Source organism: Abrus precatorius, unplaced genomic scaffold (assembly GCF_003935025.1).
Source record: "Abrus precatorius isolate BTA unplaced genomic scaffold, Abrus_2018 Scaffold153, whole genome shotgun sequence".
In the NCBI taxonomy this organism is placed as follows: domain Eukaryota; kingdom Viridiplantae; phylum Streptophyta; class Magnoliopsida; order Fabales; family Fabaceae; genus Abrus; species Abrus precatorius.
The window spans coordinates 242,536-261,169 of record NW_020874351.1 but is presented as its reverse complement, the minus strand read 5'-3'; the positions used below and the strand labels follow the sequence as shown (position 1 = coordinate 261,169).

The window sequence follows — 18,634 nt, the reverse complement described above, 5'->3', positions numbered from 1 at the left end:
AAGTCCAGTCTCAGTCGGTCACCCACGAGTCACTAGATGTGCATTGTTCCATTCTATTCCAGAAGGAATATTATTATAGCAAGGCTGCATCTATGATATATTCATATTTTTTCATTTTTATTCTAGTTCTAAATTCTGGTTTTCCTTGCCCTAAAATCTTTATGGATATGGAATTTCTATATGTATCAACTAAATTGACTGAATTTATAGCTTGAATATTCAAAGTCTTTAGTCAATTTACCCAAAAAAGACTCTAATAAAACCGCCTTATATGATGAAATGGGATACTTAGACACCGCTACTCGTTTAGATTTTAAGCCGACCTTTGGATATGCAAATGCCATAATTATTACCAAGAATATTCTCATAGATTGTGGTTCGAAATGAAAATTTTAATTTTATTTTAGTTTTAAAACAAAAATGTTTACATTTTTAAGCGAAATGTTGATTAAATAAGTAACGTAATATATATTAATCCTCATAATATGTAACAAAAAAATTTTACTTTGATCAGTCTTTTTAAATTTATCTCATTAGAATGTAAAATGCTAAAGTCAGATATAATCTGCAACAAATTTGAATTGTATCATTTTACGAGGGTTCTATTTTGAACATGATTTTCTTCTCTGAAAAATACTCATACTCCAGGTTAAAAAAGAAGTCAAATCAAATTTATTTCAATTAATTTTGGAAATTGAAAGTCGATTCTGAAATACATGCATTCAACACCAGTTTTAAATAATTAATTCAAAAGTTATATGCTTTGAATTTTAATTGATTAACATTGTAAAAAATATATATTAATAATATATCAAAATTAAATATAAATTAAATTAAATCAAACGGCTTTTAATTTTAGATGTGTCCAAACAAAAATCATCGATGTTTTTTCTGTTTTTTTTAATGAATAATTTATTTAAGTTATAGAATTACGTTTTTACTAAAGACATTCTTAGGAATGGCATCTTCTAAAATGTTATGACTAATATTTGTTTTATGGTAGATACCATTTTAAAATAAAGGAATAATGTCTTGGTTAATAGTCAAAACAAGTCTCTACACTCAAAAATACATTTGTAGAAAATTTATAATCATCTCATTTAAAGGAAACTTAAAAAATACTATATTGTGATAAATTTAATATTGCGTGTTTTTCAAAACATAGGAAACATTGTGAGTGCATGTGTTATTTTGGAAACAATTTTTTTACACTCTTAGTATTTATGAAAAAACGTACTTAACCCTGATAAGAATAAAAACAATTGACAAAATGTGAAATGTAATCTCTCTCTCTCTCTCTCTCTCTCTCTATATATATATATATATATATATATAATTAAAGTTTTGACGGAAAGCACAACCTCATTCCTTATAGCTTCTGTCTTCCTCCCATTTTTGTCATAATCTTTGTTCTGTGAGTGGTTTAATATACCCCCTGGCCCACAAGGCCCATGGTTCAATTGTAGAATTATGTTGGTAATGTATAATTGTGGAGTAAAGAACCATATAATACGGTAAGCCAATACTTGGGTTGATTTGGACACATCAAAATACAAATTTTTGGTACACCTAAAGCAACCCATAATGAAAAAGCACCCAGCCACCAAAACTGCTGGGGGGAAACCCAACAACCGTGGGCCTCCAACTACAATAGCAGTCCATTATCATCACAAACAAAAAAATCAAAACAACTCAAGACACGTGGCACGATATGAGAAGCTCCTGAAAGGTAGCAGGATTTTTGAATGCGAAGGAGCCAAGCGCGCAACGATAAATATATAGAAAAGCCGCGAGGTCCCCACCCACGTGAGAAAAAAATGAAAGCAGAGACCCCATTCTACGTCGTCGTTTGACAGTTCCACACGTGCCTCACTCTCGTCTTTCAGATTCAAAATTATTCAAAGGCTGTTTTTTCCCTGCATTGGGTCCTATTCCCTCTATATCTTGGGTTTCACTCTACACTACACAGTACACTTATACTCATCACACTCTTCATTTCATTAGCGATTCTGCTGAGCTCGTTGGTTTCTCTTCTCCGATCAACAATGAACAGGCATGGGCAGAGATCTGGTGCGACGGGGGTGTACCATCATCGCCAATACTCCGATCACTTTCTCGATGCCTCCTCCAAGTGGCTTCACTCCTCCTCCAATCTCGATCCTCCTCTTCAGGTTCCTTTTCTATTTCTCTTTTTTTTTCTTTCCATTTTTACCCTAATTTCAACTACTTCAGTCGAAATTCAAATGTATTTATTATTGCATTTATTGTTCACAACAACCACTAGTCCTGTATTCAGTGACGATTCTGCAGTGGAACTTCATTGGTGAATTGCGATGCATTTTGGTTTCTAGCAGGACTATAATTTGTACGGTGGAGGAGGTAGAATGTATAGGAATACGCAGAGGAGCTTCAGTGCGTATTGCATGGATCCATCCACGCCTCCTCGCAGCTACACCACCGTTAAGAGAAGCGGTGACAGAGATGATTCACCGCATGATTTTAGCCCTGGCCTCTTGGATCTCCATTCATTTGATACGGAGCTTCTTCCTCAGGTTATAAACTTATGCATTTTATTTCGTTTCAATTATCATTTAGTCTTATTCATTTTGTTTCAATTTTTTGCGTTTGATTTGTCTTTTCGGTAGATGTCGTCCTCTAATGTTTACGATGCCACCCTCAGTCAACTTAACCGTGGTAGAAGAAGCTTGGATGATCCTGAACCTTACATTTTTGGCAAACAAAATGCCAAAGTTCGTGCTCCTGAAAACATTGTCTCCAATAATCTTTCTGCAGATAATGTGAAATCTAGCAATGTGGCAAAGATTAAAGTTGTGGTACGTTCTTTTATCTTATATCTTCATTTATTATTGTGTTTATGTTTTGATTCACTTTCTGCTCACAGTATTTTGTACTTCTTGCTAGTAAGTTTGAAGGATTTTACTCAGAAACTGCATTAGTTGCTGTACCTGAAAATGAAAACTGTAATTTTATCTGTGCTTGAATTTTAATTTTGCTCTAACGTTGACATCTTACTATTTTTTATTAATGCAGGTTCGCAAGAGACCGCTTAATAAGAAGGAGATAGCAAAGCACGAGGAAGATATTATAGACACAGTTTCGAATTCTTTAACAGTGCATGAAACTAAACTTAAGGTGAGTGTATCAGGCTATTGAAATCCATGGTTCTGATGTGCTATTAGTGTCCTTGACTTTGAGAACGTTATGCTGGAGTTTTGAATGGCTCATAGGTACTAGGAAATTGATAACCAAGCATGTAACACCCTACATATTCTGCTCAGTTGTTAATCTTTACCCATTTATTTTATACAAGCCTGTGCATATGATAAGTTTTTGTCTGTAATATTCTAATAATAAATGTTTTCATTTGATGATTTTAAACTTTAAATACTTCACAGGTTGACCTAACTCAATATGTAGAGAAGCACGAATTTGTTTTTGATGCTGTCTTGAATGAAGAGGTTACGAATGATGAGGTAACTATAATGTAATTAAATGTTTCGTTGAAATAATAAATCAACAACACATAGCCCTATGTATATAGTTATCGTTTTAACCATCTGATTTCCTTAGGTGTATTGTGAAACAGTGGAGCCCATAGTTCCAATAATCTTTCAACGCACGAAGGCAACTTGCTTTGCATATGGTCAAACAGGTGAAAGCAGTCTCTCAAATTTGATTTGTTGCAATTACAGCCTGAGCCTGAGCTTGCTCTAGGGCAGAATCAGATTATGCCTATTTGGGAATGAATGTAACATGCATCACTCTGGAATTTTTCAGTATTCCTTTTTTTGTCATTTTCAAGAGAAAAACATGTTTGTAATTGATGATTGTAATTTGATAGATATTCAAAAATGGTTTCAATATGTCCACACTTATAATATGTCAAAGAAAAGTGCTTGAATTCTATAAAGCTAAGTGTTCATCATCTGTGGCTGTTATTTCATGCCAAAATGACTTTGTTAGCTTGCACTAGTACTGTCATGTTTCTACTAGTTATATATTTAGTGAACTTCTAAACACCATTTTCTTCTTATGTAGGAAGTGGAAAAACTTACACAATGAAGCCACTGCCTCTTAAAGCATCAAGGGACATCTTGAGATTGATGCATCATACTTACAGGAACCAGGGATTTCAGTTGTTCGTAAGTTTCTTTGAGATTTATGGTGGGAAGCTTTTTGATCTCCTTAATGATCGAAAGTGAGTCATTTGATCCTTCAAGTTTGCACCTTTGGTCTCTCTATATTCTTTAGGTGTAATGTTGTACTTTTGCAGAAAACTATGCATGAGGGAGGATGGTAAGCAGCAAGTTTGCATTGTTGGCTTGCAAGAGCACCGAGTATCGGATGTAGAGACCATCAAGGAACTGATTGAGCAAGGAAATGCCACAAGAAGTACTGGCACCACAGGTGCGAATGAGGAATCTTCACGGTCACATGCAATACTTCAGCTTGCTATCAAGAGATCAGTTGAGGGCAATGGATCCAAGCCCCCTCGTGTTATTGGAAAGCTCTCTTTCATAGATCTCGCTGGAAGTGAACGTGGAGCAGATACCACGGATAATGACAAACAGACAAGGTATATAGGTGATGTTGTGAAAAGCATGGTTTTATTATTAACGATATTTCCAATTTTCAGTTCTTATCCCTCTTAATGAACTTGTTTTGCTTCTTCGGATATTCCAAATTATATGGCTTGCAGAATAGAAGGTGCTGAGATCAATAAGAGCTTGCTTGCCCTGAAGGAATGCATAAGAGCTCTAGATAATGATCAAGGACACATCCCATTCCGAGGCAGTAAATTGACAGAAGTTCTCAGGGATTCATTTGTTGGTGATTCCCGCACTGTTATGATATCATGCATTTCACCAAGTTCCGGTTCATGTGAGCATACACTGAATACCTTAAGATATGCTGACAGGTAGCAATGAATTTTCTGTTGTTGGTTATCTGCCTCTGTCCAAACCATCCTTTCTTTGTGCAACCACTACAAACTGAAAAGCGTTTTTGATTTTGCTGTTGGAAACTGAATGAAAAATGCAGGGTAAAAAGCTTATCAAAAGGGAACAATTCTAAGAAGGATGCTTTATCTTCAAATTTCAACCTTAAAGAATCAACTACCGTTCCTTTATCTTGTGTTAATACGTATACCTATGAGGATTCCGCAGCTGATACATGGCCTGAGGAAAATGACGGGGATGAATTTAGTCCTCCTGAAGATTACTTTGAACAGGTAAAACCATCATGGAAGAAAAATGGAAAGATAGAGTCATCTGGTGCAACAGATGACAAATTGAAGAAATCCAGTGTTCAGATCAAATGGAAGGACATTCCAAAGGTTGAACCTAAAACAGTACATTCTGATGATGATTTGAATGCTCTCTTACAGGTAAGAGTAGACTGCTGACTTCTATATGAAAGTGGTTTTTCATACATCCAATACCTAGAGTAAAAGCATATATCATAATTTCAGGAAGAAGAAGATCTTGTAAATGCTCACCGGAGGCAAATAGAGGAGACCATGAATATTGTTAGAGAGGTATTTAAATTGGCGCTGTTACTCCTTTAACATTTAAGTGCGCACAATTTTGCCATTTGTAAAACCTTCAAAACGTGTGAGTTGTGACTATTAGTGTAGTCTATATAGAAAATGGTGGGTCATTCAAAACTTGGCTTCTCATCGAATTTCTTTTTCTCTGTTTTAAAATATGGGATGGTCTTTAATGAATATGTTGACTAAACATAAATATTGTGTATAAGCATCATATTCCTTTGTTGAAATTTAACTTCAATTTTATTTGAAAAAATGGAGGCAACAAAAATTAAATTCTTGACCATACATGAAAAATGAGTAGTTCCATGACATAGTTTGATGTCCAATGTTATTGTTATTAAAATATTCCGTACATATGCAGGAAATGAACCTCTTGGTTGAAGTAGATAAGCCAGGCAATCAGCTGGATGATTATATAGCAAGACTAAATGTCATTCTATCTCAGAAGGCTGCTGGGATCATGCAGTTACAAACCCGTTTAGCTCATTTCCAGAAACGTTTAAAGGAGCATAACGTTTTGGCTTCATCTACTGGTTACTAATTTAAATGAGACTCCTGAGGTTTTAGAATGGATGGAGTCGAGTGATTCATAATGGAATAGTTTGGAAGACAATGGAGTGAGAAGGTTAAAAAATTACTTAAGTTGTGTGGAAGTTTTATTAGGGAATGGTGACCATTGCTTGGAAGTTAAGATGACAAATAATTGAATTATATAGATTACAAATTTAATCCCAACGCCATTCATTGTCAATTTTGTTGTTACTCAACTTTTTCTTAAAAATAAAAACACTCGATTGCCAAATTTTCTTGCTCTGGAATCATGAAACAAATTTCCTTCACATATAACAGACAACCACATCAAAATATTTAATTGGTATTAGAAGGGCTAACTTTTTTATCAATAAACAAAAATTCTTGGTCCAAATGTCAACTTTCCTTGCGCACCTTTTAATAACAATTTTGAAAATTTTCCGCACACTGTACATCTATTTTACATATAGTTTTAATCTTTCTCTTCTTTTTTAATTATATGATTCATCATGTTTATTAGTTTTTCTTTCTTATCTTTTTTAATCTCTCTTTCTTTTATGGTGTAAGCACTTTCAAGGGTATCGGAATATTTCTTTCTTTTGATTTTTTTTTAAAATTCAAGTAATAATAATGTTCTTAGAAATTAAGAAAAATGCTAATTTCAGTTTTTAATAACTTTTTTCTTATTATATTTTTTATATTTTTAATGTAATAAACACTTTAATTTTTAAAAATAAAGTTTATTATTATTTAGATGCTTAAATCAGAAATTGAGGTAAATAAATTATATTGTAGAAGTAAAAGAAGGGAGAAATATTTGTGCAAAATGTCCATGCTTGAATACATTTTTATTATTCAAAGTGTGGTACTAAATTATGAGTAAATCTAGAATTTTACACTTAAATGCAATAACTTGTGTTGATAATATATAATTTCCTCTTTCAACATGTCACTTTTATGATAATTAGTCTTTTGCATTTTGAAGTAGACCAAATTTAGGAACTAAATTTCTTGTAAAATAGATAAATTAGAAACTAAATTGTTACATTTTTTAAATTTATTGATGTAATTTATTAAAATAAGTATTTTTTAATTTAGTTTAACAAATCTTATGATCAAATTTATAATATAAGTGTTTACATAAAAATATTAATAAATAAACGTTTAAGTTAGATAGTAAAATGTAACTTCAAATTGTTTTCAAAAGGTTTTAAATAACTTTGAACATTTTGTATAATTCATAAATCAAGTTATTAAACAATATACTTCTCTTCAAAATATGTTCTGACAAAGTTTTTTCTCTTTAAAAAAGTATTGTCATTAATAATTGCTTAAGTAAATGAGTGACAGTTATGTTAACTTTCATGAACACAACTGACCAACGAACTTTTTCCCGCCATCTTGTGTTGTGATTCAATGTGGAACTCTGAAACTGCAATCTTCAAAGTAAAAGAATTTGAAACCCTTTGAGAAAAAGATGGCAACTTTGATATTGCCGAAGATAAGTTTACTAATGGTTGTGTTGTGCCTTTTGCTCTCAAAGAAAAACAGCAACAACCACCCCATCACACTGAATACGGTTCCCTTACATTCATTTTCCCATGGCCCCATCTCTTTATCTGTGAAGAACAAGAACGACGATTCTTCTTCTCGCTCTCTCCTTCAATATGATTTCTACCGAAATTCCTGCCCCCATGCAGAGCGCATTGTTCGTGCTGCAATTCACCATCTTTACCGCACTACACCCACTTTAGTTCCTGCTATTATCCGTCTTGCTTTCCATGATTGCTTCGTTCAGGTTCTTTTTCTATGCCTTTTCTTGTTATTGAACTTTGAAAAAATATGGGCCTATTATGTTTTAGGATTTTATTAACCTTAATTTTGAGATTGATTTTACTCGTATAAAATATTGATAGTTATTGTAGTTTTACATTTTTAGGATAATAGTTTTCTATTAATAAAAAATAATTATTTTTATATGCTTATTTCTAGCTCTAAAAACTGAAATTAATATTTTTTTTTATTATAAATTTTGTTAAGACTCGATTTAAACATATAAAAGTAGTAATAAATATTTTTTTTCAATAAAATTTTATTATTAGCAGTGGGATTGAGATTAATATTTTTTATTATTATTTATTCTAGTTCTGACATCTATTCAATGCTTTTTTTGAGTGATGGATCAGCATAAAAGTAGTTCTTATTTGTTTATGAATTGTGCTGATTTTAATCATGTTTGCAACAGGGATGTGATGCTTCTGTTCTGTTGGATGATGATGATTACATTGATTCAGAGAAAGAGTCACCTCCAAATGCAAATCTCAAAGGTTTTGAAGTAATCCAAACCATCAAATCCAAGCTTGAAGAAGCATGCCCCGGGGTTGTTTCCTGTGCTGATATTCTTGTACTAGCTGCAAGAGATTGTGTGGCTCTGGTAACATTTTTTCTACTCTTCCTTTTTATCATTGTATGTGTGTTTTGTTTGACAGGCATATGTTGAACATAATTTAACACTGTTTTTCAGAGTGGTGGCCCATGCTATCCATTACGCACTGGTAGGAGAGATGGTTCTAACTCTTTCTCTGACATTGCAACATATGAGCTTCCTTCTCCCTATGGTGAATTATCCCAAACCCTTGCAGCCTTCAAATCAAGAGGATTCAATGAAAGAGAGATGGTCACTCTCCAAGGTTAATTTCTAGTTATTCTTTCCCTTTCCCTTTGTATTAATGTAAACATTAGTCTTTTTGTCTTGTATCATATTCAAATTCCATGCTACAGAAGCTAATGATATAGGATGGTTCTTGTCTTTAGATTCATCACATAGAAATTGTATATTTCACGCACAAGGCTCCACTAAAGTGAGCAAATAAGGATATCTGCTTTTAACCCAAATTAGAAGGATAGACACACACTTAATTGCTTACTTCAAAGGAGCTTTTCCCTTTTAGCATCAGGCATGTTGGCCTCAATCATTCCTTTACATAACCAATCTAATGCCCGGGTTTGGATGTCTTTGGTCTCTGCTATTTGGTTCTTGTGCAAATTTCTGTTATGATGCATGACTTAGTCTATCCAATTTTTCCTTCCAGGTGCCCACAGCATTGGTGTATTCCATTGCAAATTCTTCCAAAATCGTCTATATAACTTCAATGGAACCAATGAACCTGACCCTTCTCTAGATACTGAATTTCTAAATCTACTAAGATCAAGATGCAGTTCCTCTAATGCATCATCCTCTTCAGCATCAAGTTATACTTTCCATGGCTCACATTCTTCCTTAGAAGAGAAAGGAATCAATATAGGCTTTGAGCAACATCGATCGGAGTTTGGGACATTATACTACCGCAGCCTGTTGCAAGGTAGAGGAATCCTCTATGCTGATCAGCAGCTAATGGAAGGGAAAAGAACCAAGAATTGGGTTGAAACATATGCATCTCATCCTACTTTATTCCATCGAGATTTTGCCCAGGCAATGATAAAACTCTCAGATCTACAGGTCTTGACACTGCCTATGGGACAGATTAGGCTCAATTGTTCAAAGGTTGCATGACAGTGTTCCCAAGAATAGATGCTGTCTCACAAGTCACAATCCCCCCTCTTATGTTTGTATGCATTACATTTTAGTTGACAACTGTAAGTCTGGAATTGCTAGAAATTTTAAAATGTGTTTCTGTTTTCTAGCACCCTTATAAAATCAAATAACTAAACATAAGCTGAAAGTCTATTATGACCCTAGCATCTTTAAGAAAGATACTGAAGATTTAGTAGTTTACAAAATGGGAAAATTGGCAAAAAGAAAGTACGTGATTCTAGTACAAAAACCACTATTATCAAATGAACAGTATGGATTCAATTCGAGCAAGAATCAGAAAGTGCCCAATAAAAGAAAAAACAGAAGCTGTAAACAATGGGAATTAAACTGAATAAACTCATTAGTACAAGAAAATAAGTGACACAAAATAGTGAACAAAACTCATTTCCTATATATTAAAACATTATTTGCATTGTGGTTAACTGGTTATCCTATCTACAACCGAATTGAGCCAAGCCAAGTCTTTCCTTTGTGAGTTCGAAGCTGGAAGAGGGTTGAGGAACAGATAGCTCTGATAGTATGTCCATGAAAAACTTGTCGACAATATCTAAATAGACAGGGCTCTTAAGGCGAGAATAGTAGTGGAGTGCCTCTTCTATGTCTAGTACATGCTCGAGATCACCTGCATCGATCAAATCCAATGCCTTCATCTTTTGTGCCAAAACATTAGCTCCCTTGTTCATGTTTTGTGAATTTAAGTCCTCCCTTTTTTTGAGTTGTGAGCTCCCTTTGTTCTTCTTCTCTTTTGCTCTCTCTTCATGAATGCTCCTTTGTGGACTTTTCTGGGCAAAACACATGAAGCTTTGATTACATGGAGCACCTTCCACTGCTGATTTGGATATGCTGTTGCTACCATACATCTTTAGTCTGCTGAGGTCAGACTGCAGTAGATCATAAAACTCGTTGTAAAATTGGTCGCTTGTGTGAGTTCTTGCACTGCCAGTTTTACAAAGGAATGGATTGAAGGAAAGAGATCTGGGAAGTTTTTGGTACCCGCCAAAGAAGAAAGACCTGAAATTTCGGAAGCTTTTGTGAAAGAAAACCTTGGTCTTGTGAATGGTTTCTCTGAGCAGCATTTGTGGTTCTACTGTGAAAGCGTGTGGCTTTCTCCAAGTGGCTGTGTCTTCAAGGGTCATAGTTTTAATTTGATGTAGTTCTTGTGTAATCTCCAATTTTGTCTACATTCAGATTCATAAATAAAGAGACGTGTAGCGGGTAACTTTAACTTGTTTATTAAGGTCACCAAAATACAAAACCAATGTGTGTTTTCTCTGGCTAGCTTTCAATTCTACCATTCTGTCCACGGCATCTCATGCTGTTGTCCCTTTCACACTACGTCCCTCTCCGCTCGTGACCATATGGTAAATGGGGTTAAAGATATTTAAGGAAGAGACTATAAGTTGTGGACTTGGCCTTGTTTTGACAAAGCGCTATTGAAAAGTCCAGTGGATTTAAGATGGAAAGCTCTTAAGAGTGGGCGAATAAGAGATTAAGCTTTGGTTCCCTTAACCAAGTAGTCCTCAACTGAGTTTTTCAGGTCTTTGTGCTTTGTCATGCAACTTGATTTTAACTTTTGGTACTGCAGTTAACAATTAATGCACCTCCCAAGCAGATTCAGACACTGCTTTTAACATAAAATTCAGTATGTGTCACTGAGAATAATTAATGGCCCACATGCTCACAATTCTGGAAGCATATCTACAGTTGCAAATGCAACTGCATGAACTCCAGTTTAGATCCAAAGGATGCAAGGTTTTAAAATTAAGTTACAATTTGTTTTTCAATAAAATCAAAGTGATCTAAGAGTGGACATGCTCTGCAGTTGATTTTTCAATTGCCGACCCGGTTAAGTTGGTGCATAATTTTTGAAATTATCATGTATTCCTAGGGCTTTTAAAAGAGAAACAAAAATTATTTTGTGAGAAAAAGGTGCATGGTCCCCATTCTACAGTCAGGTTACGGGGAAAAGAGTGCATTCCATTTTCCTGTACTTGCCAATATTGGACTCTTGCCATTGTTTAATTCCTCCACCTACCTCTTTCCTAAATTATGAAGTTGAAGCTACTGCACTTGCAAGAGGTTGGCAGATAGCTGTTGCTTTCTTGAAATGTTATTTGCCCCGAGTAGAAAGCTACTGAACTCTGGCAACTGACATAACTTTGGAAGCATTAGCACGGTTATAAGGACAATAACTGCATATCTCATTCATGAGGATGCCCGTGAGATCTGTCACACTGATTAAAGATGACCAATATGTAATTATTAATGAATTATTTCAAGGTCTGTGAACCAGTATATTGCTCAAATTAGACCTGACCTGTTACAAAGTAATACATGTCTGTTGTTTAAATTATATGTAGTGCTACAAATTATCTGGATTATGAAACCAATAGAAGCGGGCTAAACCTCGTGCACAAAATGAGGAAAAATTATATTGAAATCATGGCGCCAAGATCGGTTGATTGTATGCATGTAATAAAACATCTGATACCATACTTGCCCAAGTCCATGATCAACATACTGCAATTTTTAAAACTAAAGAAAGTTGCACGCAACTCAATCTAAATCTTGAAAGACATCAATTCTCGTTGAATAGGGGATCAACGTGTTTATGATACATTCATGGTCACAAAATCTGCTGGTAGATGGATGCGACTATGAGCCATATGGGATGACGAAAGTCAAATTAACTTGTACATCATTAATGATACCAATTGCTGAGATCACATAACATGTATTGGTCCACGACTTCAACAAATGCAGGTAAAAGAGGAACCATTGGAATTTTAAAAGCACGGTTAGTGTGCAGTTCTAAAATTCAATGGTTCATATTGTAAATAATGCACCCTTCTCCGGAGATAAAATGTTACATACCGGAATCCCCAAACCCCCACAAAATAAAATGGACAAAGGTCAACTACGCAAACTAGAGCTACGCAAGGTTTGATTTGCCAACTCATATTTGTATCTTTACTGTCTTATTGCTTAGGATTCAACTTTAACTTCCAATACTACTCTGCCCAATGTCAAGTTTTTCAGGAAACCTTTACAAATGAAGATAATGGAATCACAGTTATACAAGATCTGCTGAAGGGACTAATGGCCACATGTCTTCTTGAGTTTGAAAAACTGATGCAACAACCTATGTACCTCTCCATAGTTAAGGGAAAAAGAAACGAGACGATCTCGTATCCACTGGGGGAGCTTGGTGATTGGGTGGGCAAAGCTCCGTTTTGAGGAATCAGATGCATACCTCGTGTCAACCAACAAAATTGCTGCATAGTCATTAATGTGACGGATTGCTCTACCTGAAACAAATAAACATACATTTATTAGTGAAAGGTAAATATCACCAATGGGATCCTATCAAAAGTAGCTTCCACCAAACCATGTTCAGCCTCTCGAGAGATCTTTAGTCCCCAGAATTGCATCGTAATTTGTAAAAGTACGCACCGATTGATTGATTTACAGCTTTCATGCAGAGATTCTCATAGTACTCTTTTCCTCTGTGACTGCAACTTCTTAAGATGTCAAAACCACCTTGTACATCTCCACTGTATAGATCACAACTAGCAGAAAAGCTAGGATTTTCAAGGAACTTTGAATTTCGAAAACCTTCAATATGCTTTATCCTCTCTAACAACTCAATATCAGACGGGCTAGCATATGGCAGTCCAACCATGACTATGCATCGACCCATTCCATCACTTAAATTGATCCCTTCAGATATCTTTGCACCAACAACAGCAAGGAGTACTGCACCACTAGGAGGTGTTTGGTTTACTTCTGAATTCAAGCTTGATAATGTATAAATGGCATCTTTATATTCCTTAAGAACAGATTCAACATCCATATTATTTCTAGGCTCCCTAAAGACACGCTTCCTCTTTGTAATCCTTTCAAGGATGCCAGAAGACTCCCAGGATTCATAAACTCTACCTTCATAATCAAAAGAAGGGAAGAAGACCACAATTCCTTCTGGAACCACAGTCACCAAATTACATAGCAGAAGACCAAGTTCTCGCATCTATAAAGCCCAAGAATCAGTCATTTTTTCACAATTAATATTTCAGAGAAATTATTCTGAGTCTGAAGAATCATAGACGGAACAGTGATATACTTACCATGTCTTGTGAGCTCCTAGAGCTGAAGCTAAAATCAAAGGAGCGGCCAGTAGGTCCACGTGTAACTGTAACTGGCATAATGCTATCTGGAGGGACAATATGACCACATGAAAAGAAATGCAACTGATTTGGTGGTAACCATGGAAAGAGTCGCTCCCTAGTCTCTTCTATAGGTTGAAGTGTTCCCCCTACTAATACAACTGCGTGTGCTTCGTCTACAATCTAGAGAAAGTTTCAGAGTTATCTTCTTGTTCATTATCTGTAAGGAAAAGAAACTAGAGCTATAAAATCCTTTTCTAATTAAGGCAATAGTATCTGGCAAACCTCAGAGAAAATCTTCTCTCCACTGAGCATAACATATTTAATATATCCTCCTTGTTTTCTGAGGCTCGCTGGTCTAGACCTGGAAATTATTATCCTTCCATCACTGTCATTGTTTGTCAGCGAGAGCAATATGTCAGCTAATGCCTGGAAAGCAGACAGACAACTTCCTTCCTCACCATGTTCCCCAATTTTTTCATGTGCTGATATCTTCTCCATAGCCACCTTTTCTCCATAACCACTAACCTGAAAAATGAAGTAAATTATGATATTAAAAAGACAAAAGAAAATTCAGAAGCATAATGTAATATTCTGTCGGAAGAAAATGTGTCCATCAAGTCGCAAGATTCACCTTATGCATGATATTACTTTCCTTTATATACGTCAACAATTTGACCAAGTTGATATTGTCTATATTTAATTCAAATAAAAAATCATTGATGGCCGTAGTAAAATCAGAGGTTCTACTTTCTTCAGAAGCATTTTCTATATCCAGGCATGAATCTATATGATTTCCATCTTTGTCGTTGTGTAGTACACCAAGGAAAGCTTGCATGAGGACCATCAAAGTTTGAATATATCTCCGATTGGCAGGTCCCAAGAGATTCCGGAATCTCACAAAGTACCGCTCCACATGGCTATGCACAGTCTCCAACTGTAAATATAGAGTAGTTGATAGGAAAATCACAACTAAACATCCAAAATATGGGCATAAACAATAAATAATTTGTGTTATGTCTACCCCTAAAGCCACACCTACACTGACTGCCTGATGACTGTCTCAAATCATTAATTTCCTTTCCCTCTGTTTGAAAGGATTTTCAAACCGCCTCAAATAAAACATTGACTTAGCTCGGATGATAGGGAGGCTAGGTGTTCAGTCAGAGTTCTCAGTTGTAGCAACATAATCGAGGTCCCTTCCACAAAAATGGCACCCCAAAATTGCATATGCAAAGTGCAAGTCTATACTAGCTTTTAAAAGGCACTAGTAAAACTTCAATCAAGGTAGAGATAGAAATGACAAGCATACCTGTGATAAAGTAATTTTGGAGTCATACATACTGATGAGTGAATCAGCTAAATTATGGGCCTCGTCTATTATAACAATATTGGATTTCAAATTCAGACCAAGTGCTTCACGGGATGATTTAGATAGAAGAGATTGATATGGCAGGACCACAAGATCAGCTCTCCGAACCATGCTTCTAGAGCCATAGTATGGACAAGTTCCCATAGTTCTTCCAAGGTTAGCAAGATCTTCAATATCCAATGGCCCTTGTTGAGATACTTCATTCCTAAATTCTTCTTGTAGTCTATGTTTTCTAAGCATTGGGCAACCTGATATGGCCTTTGCTCTGCGTACCCCTGCACCTACTTTCAAGTTCTGCAAGTCGGATCCACCATTGTTCAAGAGATATTAGTTTCTACACTCTATTATCTTATTTATTCAATTGCAGAAGTTGTCCAATAACATCGGGTTGTGAGCGCTGAGTAGGACACTACGTTGCTTAACTAGACATTCAACATGTAAAATAGTAAAATCACACGGTTTCATCTTCAGTTTTTCATTTCTAAACTGAATTTTCTTGGTTTTTCAGCTGAGCAAATGGACCAATTTTTAAATTGCCGACCAAGTAGAAGCATCAAATACTGAAGGTTCATCAACATATATCCTCCCAGCACAAAAAAGTAAATGAATATAACAACGAACAAGAAGCGATGTTTTGTGGAAATGGAAAAATTATGCATCCATAAAAACTTCAGCACAATCTTATCATTCTTAACAGAGAACACGCGAACAAATTCACCTGTCTATACTCATGCAAAGTATGCAGAGCTGTAACGTAAATATCATCCGCTAGAATGAACAAAAGGTGGCAAACCATTATAAATTTTAAGTTTCTACATGGCATCTTCCAACAGAACAGGGATACACCTGTTGATCATGACCAAAGTTCCAAACCCTACACACCTTAACTTTTGAAGCTTCATTTTTCTTTTTCTTCTGGAGTTCCAAGCATCGCTCATTTATGCGTGTGGAGTTTCCAAGTCCTAGTACTTCTGGAAAACATTTAACAAAATCACAGGTAAAATATAACTATTTGCAGCTACTTCAGTTTCAACAAGTAAACAAAGGAAATCAAAATGACCATCCAAACGAAGTAAACTCCAAACCTTCATTAATGCAAAGGTTTTTCCTGGAGCCTAAACTCACAACATCCATTTCATTAGCAAAGACTGTCTTCCTCAACTCCTTTACGAACTGTGAAAGCTGTGAATGAGTTCGACTACAGAAATAAACCTTCAAATTCTTCTCCTCCTCCTCCTCCTCATCAGACTCGTCTTCACTAGAAGAACTAAAAGCAGTTTTAGTATTCTTCCTTTTGGATGATACACTACCCAGAGCTTTCTCATCTTCACTCTCATAATCCTCCAGTAAAAACTCCTTATCGCTGACATTCACCGTGCCAATTTCCTTCTGCAAACTCTCACACCCCTTTTCAGTAGCAGACTCTCCAACGCCCATAACCCGAAAATCCTTACAATTTTCCTTGTTCTTATTCTTGCGAGATTTTCCCAACATAGATCCAACCTTCTCCTTATTTTTCTCTCTCTTCTCCTCTTTAACTTTCACGTCTTTGTTCACAACAAAGTCTCTCATCCAATCAGGTTCGTCATCCGAACCAATCCCATCGCCATCGCTATTCGCTCTATCCTTACCACACGCTGCTTCTTCTTGTAGCCTCCGATCAAGCACCCATTGCAAAGCACTACAAATCACACTCACAGTCTTCCCAGTTCCTGCTCCAACAACAGAACCAATCATAGTCACATACTATTTTTATGAATGAACCGAATTTAACAAACCTTAATTTCGAGGATAACAGAGTATCATGAAACTAGAAGAACGAGTAGTTAGTTAGTTACCAGTTGGGCTTTCCAACATGGAAACGCCTCCTTGAGTCAGAGATTCATACAGAGCGTTCATGAAATCAATTTGAATCGAATAGGGTTCGAAAGGAAACCCTCGGAATCTCACGTTTCCCTCTTTCGCTTCCATTTTCAAACCTTCCAAATACAATACACTTCTCACTCGCAACTTTTATTTCCCACGCGCCACTCGATGGCGGGAACAGCTTCATTTCCACGAACACCTTTTTAAAAAAATAAAAATGGACCGGGGCCCAAAAATAAGAAAACAACGTAAACTTACGAAAGGCCCAAAAAGAAGAATGAAAAGCCCATAAATAATTGAGCGGAAAAAAAGGCCCAAAATTCACTGTCGTAGAACATATAAATATCTTCTCATTCTGCGGTTAGCTCCATTTAGGGTTTCTGTCTGCTACAATGGTATTTCTCTGTCTTACACTCTCTGTGGATCTGAGAGTGATTTTGATTTTGTTGTGTTGATGTTTGAATGGGGATGATTGCAGGGGAAGGGAACTGGGAGCTTCGGTAAGAGGAGGAACAAGACCCACACTCTCTGTGTCAGGTGTGGCCGCCGCAGCTTCCACCTTCAGAAGAGTCGCTGCGCCGCCTGCGCTTTTCCGGCAGCCCGGAAGAGGAAATGTCAGTTTTGGGAAATAAAGGGAATTGGGTTTGTGTCAAAATTGAGTTTTGTTTTGACTTTGTTTTGTGATTCCAGATAACTGGAGCGTCAAGGCCATTAGGAGAAAGACCACTGGCACTGGTAGGATGAGGTACTTGCGTCACGTGCCTCGCAGGTTCAAGAGCGGTTTCAGAGAAGGTGGTCTTCTATTTAACCACTACTATCTTCTATGAGTATTGTTCTTTTTGTTTGTGGTTGTGTGTTTTTGTTAATATGATCCTTTTGAATCAGGCACCGAAGCTGCACCTAGGAAGAGGGGAGCGGCTGCCACTGCCTAAGGTTTGAAAGAGAGATTTTGGGTCCGCTATTGAATTATAGGAGTTTAGGTTTCTGTGTTGAGGCTAAGCTCTGTGGAACATTTTTCTTTCTGTCATTTTCATGCTCTATATTTCAATATGTAGTGGCTTTATATTTCAACATGAGGATTGTAAGACATTTTGTTTTTTCAACGAGAGTTTTTGATATTTATGTTTTGGTTTATCCTTTCAGGCACGAGTTTTGATGTTGTGGCACGTAATGAAATGTAACTAGCAAAATTTGTGTTAGGCTGTTTGGGTAACCTGGTTTGCTCTTGCTTGATCATTAACATTTTGGTTATTTTTCGAGTCTTGGCTTAGATTTGTTCTTACTTAATATAGGTGTTAATCAAATGTAACGTGTGCCTCAAAAGAAACATAGTCATAGAACAAAACACTTTCCTGATGCAAGGGGTGTATTAGGTTGTGTTTTGATTATGGATATTGTTATTAACATTTGCATATTGGTCTCACTTAGTGGGTGTATTGATTGGAGATTTGTGTGATATGAGTTATTTCATTCTTGTTTTAAGAATGGATTGTGCAATTACCGCGCATAAGTCACATTGATCTTTACTTTGAATG

The 18,634-nt window shown here is 35.9% G+C and overlaps 4 protein-coding genes across 4 annotated transcripts; 3 read left to right on the top strand and 1 right to left on the bottom strand.

The window, feature by feature from the left end:
- Nucleotides 1–2,007: 2,007 nt before the first annotated feature.
- Nucleotides 2,008–6,218, top strand: LOC113857251 (kinesin-like protein KIN-13B). The gene is made up of 12 exons (XM_027489050.1): nucleotides 2,008–2,171; nucleotides 2,355–2,552; nucleotides 2,646–2,834; nucleotides 3,052–3,153; nucleotides 3,417–3,494; nucleotides 3,592–3,673; nucleotides 4,060–4,219; nucleotides 4,295–4,597; nucleotides 4,721–4,939; nucleotides 5,062–5,407; nucleotides 5,492–5,557; nucleotides 5,934–6,218. Exons 1-12 carry the CDS (start codon nucleotides 2,046–2,048, stop codon nucleotides 6,111–6,113), a joined length of 2,049 nt encoding a protein of 682 aa, XP_027344851.1. The 5' UTR covers nucleotides 2,008–2,045; the 3' UTR covers nucleotides 6,114–6,218.
- Nucleotides 6,219–7,580: 1,362 nt separating this feature from the next.
- LOC113857296 (putative Peroxidase 48) lies at nucleotides 7,581–9,683 on the top strand. The gene is made up of 4 exons (XM_027489111.1): nucleotides 7,581–7,901; nucleotides 8,349–8,537; nucleotides 8,628–8,793; nucleotides 9,196–9,683. Exons 1-4 carry the CDS (start codon nucleotides 7,581–7,583, stop codon nucleotides 9,654–9,656), a joined length of 1,137 nt encoding a protein of 378 aa, XP_027344912.1. The 3' UTR covers nucleotides 9,657–9,683.
- A 135-nt stretch (nucleotides 9,684–9,818) lies between these two features.
- Nucleotides 9,819–17,105, bottom strand: LOC113857182 (ATP-dependent DNA helicase DDX11). Its single transcript, XM_027488966.1, is given in 11 exon segments — nucleotides 9,819–10,815; nucleotides 12,749–13,006; nucleotides 13,152–13,725; nucleotides 13,823–14,044; nucleotides 14,147–14,389; nucleotides 14,496–14,798; nucleotides 15,174–15,527; nucleotides 16,131–16,204; nucleotides 16,319–16,631; nucleotides 16,665–16,945; nucleotides 17,072–17,105. Coding segments are annotated over 11 exon segments (3,327 nt in total). The 5' UTR covers nucleotides 17,091–17,105; the 3' UTR covers nucleotides 9,819–10,129.
- Nucleotides 17,106–17,484: 379 nt separating this feature from the next.
- Nucleotides 17,485–18,469, top strand: LOC113857197 (60S ribosomal protein L37-3-like). The gene is made up of 4 exons (XM_027488988.1): nucleotides 17,485–17,494; nucleotides 17,578–17,713; nucleotides 17,790–17,891; nucleotides 17,985–18,469. The coding sequence occupies exons 1-4, from the start codon at nucleotides 17,492–17,494 to the stop codon at nucleotides 18,029–18,031; spliced, it is 288 nt and encodes a 95-aa protein (XP_027344789.1). The 5' UTR covers nucleotides 17,485–17,491; the 3' UTR covers nucleotides 18,032–18,469.
- Nucleotides 18,470–18,634: the final 165 nt, after the last annotated feature.

Coding starts and splice junctions, on each gene's coding strand:
- LOC113857197 (XM_027488988.1), top strand. Junction 17,714..17,789: donor GGCAGCCCGGAAGAGGAAAT/GTCAGTTTTGGG, acceptor TTGTGATTCCAG/ATAACTGGAGCGTCAAGGCC. Junction 17,892..17,984: donor CAAGAGCGGTTTCAGAGAAG/GTGGTCTTCTAT, acceptor CTTTTGAATCAG/GCACCGAAGCTGCACCTAGG.
- LOC113857296 (XM_027489111.1), top strand. CDS start 7,581: ATGGCAACTTTGATATTGCCGAAGATAAGTTTACTAATGGTTGTGTTG. Junction 7,902..8,348: donor TCCATGATTGCTTCGTTCAG/GTTCTTTTTCTA, acceptor TGTTTGCAACAG/GGATGTGATGCTTCTGTTCT. Junction 8,794..9,195: donor AGAGATGGTCACTCTCCAAG/GTTAATTTCTAG, acceptor TTTTCCTTCCAG/GTGCCCACAGCATTGGTGTA.
- LOC113857251 (XM_027489050.1), top strand. CDS start 2,046: ATGAACAGGCATGGGCAGAGATCTGGTGCGACGGGGGTGTACCATCAT. Junction 3,495..3,591: donor AAGAGGTTACGAATGATGAG/GTAACTATAATG, acceptor TGATTTCCTTAG/GTGTATTGTGAAACAGTGGA. Junction 4,940..5,061: donor ACCTTAAGATATGCTGACAG/GTAGCAATGAAT, acceptor TGAAAAATGCAG/GGTAAAAAGCTTATCAAAAG.